Source organism: Morone saxatilis, unplaced genomic scaffold, assembly GCF_004916995.1.
Source record: "Morone saxatilis isolate NCDOM2014 unplaced genomic scaffold, NCSU_SB_2.0 Contig23, whole genome shotgun sequence".
Taxonomy (NCBI): Eukaryota; Metazoa; Chordata; class Actinopteri; family Moronidae; genus Morone; species Morone saxatilis.
In genome coordinates, this window is record NW_023339796.1 from 4603018 (window position 1) to 4607849 (window position 4832).

General features: G+C 39.3%; 2 protein-coding genes across 2 annotated transcripts in view; one reads left to right on the forward strand and one right to left on the reverse strand.

Annotated features, from left to right (window-relative positions):
* Window positions 1-1766, reverse strand: part of si:dkeyp-68b7.12 (rho GTPase-activating protein 30) — a gene marked incomplete in the record, with an annotated part of 11158 nt that extends 9392 nt beyond the window's left edge. The window contains 2 exon segments of the mRNA XM_035671334.1: window positions 772-1171; window positions 1737-1766. Coding sequence (XP_035527227.1) covers window positions 772-859 — 88 coding nt within the window.
* Window positions 1767-3797: 2031 nt separating this feature from the next.
* si:ch211-155e24.3 (uncharacterized protein LOC100150696 homolog) overlaps window positions 3798-4832 on the forward strand; it is a 4338-nt gene continuing 3303 nt past the window's right edge. Inside the window, exons 1-2 of the mRNA XM_035671330.1 lie at window positions 3798-4180; window positions 4271-4392. Coding sequence (XP_035527223.1) covers window positions 3967-4180; window positions 4271-4392 — 336 coding nt within the window. The 5' untranslated portion in view covers window positions 3798-3966. The remainder of the gene's footprint in view (window positions 4181-4270; window positions 4393-4832) is intronic.

The following is a 4832-nucleotide window of genomic DNA, read 5'->3' on the forward strand; positions in this document are numbered from 1 at the left end:
TTAGCATTTAGCTCAAAGCACTATTGTGCCCGGCTGTAGAGTTGAAAAAAGAAGTAAAATAGTAGTATGTACTCACAAGGCTCACAATATAAAATGAAATGTGACCCTTATAAGCAGACCTGGTGTGGTTGATGCTGCGTGGTTTGAGTCTTAACAAAGAAATAATTCAACATGTGCTTTAAAAAAGAAGCATAGGGAAGTCTTTTCTTGACTTCTGAGAATTGTCACAGCAAAATGAGACACTAAATCTAATAATCTGACAGAATAATAGTTTTTTTTTACCATAATTAGGGACCTTTAAGAGCAGCATTTCCCAACCTTTCTAGCTTGTGAGGTTATGGCCTCGGTGGGGATTTGTGAGCCCAAAACAGTGAATTTTACCTCTCAGATTGATTCATTTAGATGATTTTTTAAATGCCCGATGCAGTGATAGCATTTCACAAGAAAGACTCAATTTAAAGATTTGAGAATATGAATACTAAAATAATAAAATGAACATCATTTTAATAATTATCTTGTGACCCTTCAGATTTGGCTCCTGGATGTCACTTGTGGTTTTGAAATATTCACAACAACATATTGGTAGTACTTCTATTTAAGCAGATTAATTAAGACATCTTATACACATATTGTTATATAAACATTGTAAAGTAATACTGACATCTAGGGTTAGATAACACTGTTGTTTCTGGTGATGTTACAGCTAGAGGATGCTGTTCAGTGTGTGTCGTAATGAAGAAAATGGCTACAGGAATATGTCTGTTCACTTACTCTCTTGAGAGGAGGCGTTCAGATGCTCCAGCAGATCACATCCAAACACCTTCTCTTTGTTTCCTACTTTTCTCCGATGTCTCCGCATCTCTTCCTGTTGGCTGTTTTTTCAGCTTACATTCAGACCGGCCCAAGTTGCTTGTGTTTTTGACCGTCAGAAGAACTGACTGTCTATCTGGCTGCTGGATGTGTTGACCAACTCGGTTAATGTGACACTGACTTTGACGAGGTGCTGCACATTTCAGAGATTTCACTGTGCTGCTGCTGCCGCTGCTGTTTCTGTTTCCTTTGTTTCAGTGCATGTTGTTGAGTGCAGGTTGTTTCCTCTGTAAGTTACGTTGCATTGGAGTTGATGTGTACAAGCTGGAGTGTTAGAACATACTTTGGTTGATCTTCCGTCCTGCAAAAAGCAGAAATAACAAAACGTTTCTTTGTGCACGCACCAGGTTCACGTTGTAAGCAACAATCAAATCAAATAACAAATTGAATCCTCTGAGTGCATATGTGGCTCTCCACTTCCCCCTGATATGCTGATTTTTTTCGAATGAAAGGCCACACCCTTGCCTCTGTTACTTCTCCTATTCAATGAAGTGAGCCACTGAATGTTTCACTCCAATCACACCATAATATCGCTCTGGGCTCGTGGACCCACTTAAACGTCCAATCTCAAGCTCCAGCCATGAGGACAGTGTTCACTACAGGCCGGTTCTGTCCTCGCTGCCCGCATGTCATGACAATTGCGGCCCCCTTTTTCACTGCAGCGGAAGTCGAACACTGTTAGAGCCTGAACATATAGACTCACAGAGACATTCAAACTCACTCTACACCCCTCCATCTCCCTCACACCTGCCACCGCTCTCTTCCTGTCCATCATCCCTACCTGTCTGTCCACTTTTGGGAAAGAGTTTCAATGTCGGAACGTGAGCAAATAAACAAGTTATAAAAGCAAATACGAGTGTTCCTACCTTCACTCTGCATCGGCACACAAGTAGCAGCATAAAATGATGACGCAAGAAACCACTAGACTTCCCCTGTTAACTTCCTGAGTGTCTCTCCTTCTCTTGTGTTTTCTCTCTGTATATGGCGCATATATTCTCCGCCTCTGCTGATTGAGTAGGGAAATCAGTTCAGTGTATCTATACAGTGCATCTATTTCCCTTTATGTGCCATGTTCATCTGTGCGTAGACCGAGCTCCATTTGTGCTTCTCACCCTGAAAGCAAAAGATGGACATTAAATATACATAAAGGACAAATTTAACTCATTTTAGCCTATTTCCTTTGACTGTGTCAGTTGTACATCAGAGCTACCTACCTTTACTACAGGGCCTCATTGAATACTGTTGAAGTACCACAAAATACAACAAAGTACTGGCACAATCACCACATTATGTATCACAAATTACTGCTAGAACATGCTAGCCCCATAAGTTACTTTAAACGATCGCCAAGACCCAGAAAATCACACCACAACAGAAACTAAAACTACCACATTTTTACCACAGACTACCAAGCAGCAACAGTTAAAAATCACTCAACTTTACTGCAAACAACCACAGAGCAAATCCCAAAGTAACACAAAATACCAAATGAGTGCATAGGACTGCAGAAAAGTGCCACGAGACAAAGTACTAGAAATTACTTAGTATGGCAAAAAAAAGGCCCAAAAATTACTACAGAATATCAAAATAAGTAGTAAAATGGCTCTTTATGTACCACAGTGATCCCTGGCAGTGTTATACTATTACATCTGTTTTATTTATTTTTTTCAAAGTAACCAAAACACCAGCTGTCACCACCAGATCAATGTAGTAGAGTAGAAGTAGCATGAAATGGAAATAAAGTACAAGTACCTCACAATTGTGCTTAAGCGCAGTACTTGAGTAAATGTACCTAGTTATATTCCACCATCTTTCTAAGTCTTGGCACTGTTGTGATTTCGATATATGGATATTACTTACATTGGTGCACCATATTGTGCAAAGCTGTACACATATTATGACATATAAAACACTGTGGTAGTTTGTGGTAGTTTGTGGTACTTCTCGCCTGGGCCTCAGAAACCCCCTCAAACAGTGTTTATAAGTTGTCACAAATGGCTTTATTAATGGTTATTATTTATTGTATAAAAAGTTCCCTTGGCTGGTTTTTATTCTTTCTAATGCAAATGTAATGTTGGTAATCCTTTAATTAATGTTTGAGGATTCGCCAACAAGTCTAGACTAAGAAAGTAGGTTGTTAATTAACTGATATTTGGTCAGAATAGTCCAGAAGTTAAGTGTGTGTATTTTCACAATCGATCTTAATAATGTCTCATAACTGCTACTGCTTTACATCATTAGTAAATAAGTTATTAACCATTAATTGCAACATCCAAACTCCTTATAAAGGATGAGTTACTAGAAAGTAGTACCACTGAATGTTTGTTTCTCTCTCACACACAAACATATATTTAAATACTGTCATTATAGTTCATAACCTTGGTGAAATCTACATCTATAAGCTTATTAATAACATATTTATAGTGTTTGGCCTCTATATATCGACCTTTCTTAATGGCAGGAGTTATTTTTAGTGCTTATAAACTATTTTTAGGTCGTTAAAGGGTTTAAAATGTCAATAACTTATTATATTAGCAACTTTATAATTTGTTAAATACCTTTAGTCATATAGATTTACCGTGTAAAGAGTCTGACATCCGCCACCAGGCTCACAATGCGGTATTAATCCAATACTTACGGTAAATCACCTGTGGCTACAAGTGACGCTGCTGCTGCTGACCTCGCTTTGAACTCTCGTACGTCCCGCAGGGGCGGAAACAACACTAAAGCAACCTCAAAAACACATTAAAACTCCCCAACTTGTATTAATCTCACATGGCAGGTAGAATATGTTTAAGTACGTTACTTAAAAAAAGGGAGAATTTACATGATATGGCCAAAACAAAGCGGGACTGACACCGCCCTTACGGTTGGTAAGGATAAAAAAACGAGCGACCCTCCCCCCACTTCACCATCCGCGGAAGAGACTTCACTACAATCATCTCCCCACCAAACAACGATGCAATACACAATATTGTGACTATATTAAATCCTGCAAAGTGGGCGACACACAGGCACACACAGTGTAACAGGTTAAACATCATTTATTTGTTTTTGGTGTTTGAAATAAAAGAAGCTGAAGGTCGCTTGAACCCGATGGAGGACTGCAGCTTCCACAGCCAGCTCCTGTCCGTCATGGAGGTCCTGGCCAAGGCGGCCGTGGCGGAGATAAACCGGCGTGTGGATGACAGCTGCGCGGTGCTCCGGCTGGAGGTGAGCCAGAGCCGGCGGGACATCGACCTGCTGCAGAGGAAGTGTGAGGTGATGGAGGCAGAGCTGAGGAGGACCAGGATGAGAGCCCGGAGGAAAGGTGAGGGTCACAATGTCAATGTTGTTGTTGTTGTTGTTGTTTTCCTGCTTTTTAAAACACGTGTGTGTGTTTTTATTCTTCCTTCCTCAGTGTTTTATCCTCCAGCAGCCGAGAGGTTTTCTCCTTTAGTCAAAGTAGTGTTGAATAAAGAGAGACAGAGCGCAGACTGGGACAGACAGATGGATGCTGAGGCTCAAAACCAACCCCAGCAGGTATATAAATAATATTATTAAAAAATACTTCTTATCACAGTTTTCCCAGAGGACAGTGTTATGTCTTTATGTGTGTGTGGCAACACGTTTCCTGGAAAGGACAATAAAGAATCTGCCTTGTAATGTCTGAGCAACAGTTATAAACCCAAATATATTCAGTGTACGAGGAGAAAAAAGGCCACAAATGTAAAATGTTCAAACTGTTCTCCTGGTAAATGACTTAAACTTAACATTAATTGATCATAAGTGGAGATTTTATTCATTTATTAACTTATTAGAGCATTTTCTTGTGTGTTTTTTTTTTATCAAAGTGTCTATTTATGAGTTAAAGTTAGATATAAATACATAAATATTAAACATAATAATTGTATTTTACATTATTAGGACTCATTAAATGCTGTTTTTTTTCCGTTTACTTGTACAACTTGTGTGTGTGTGTG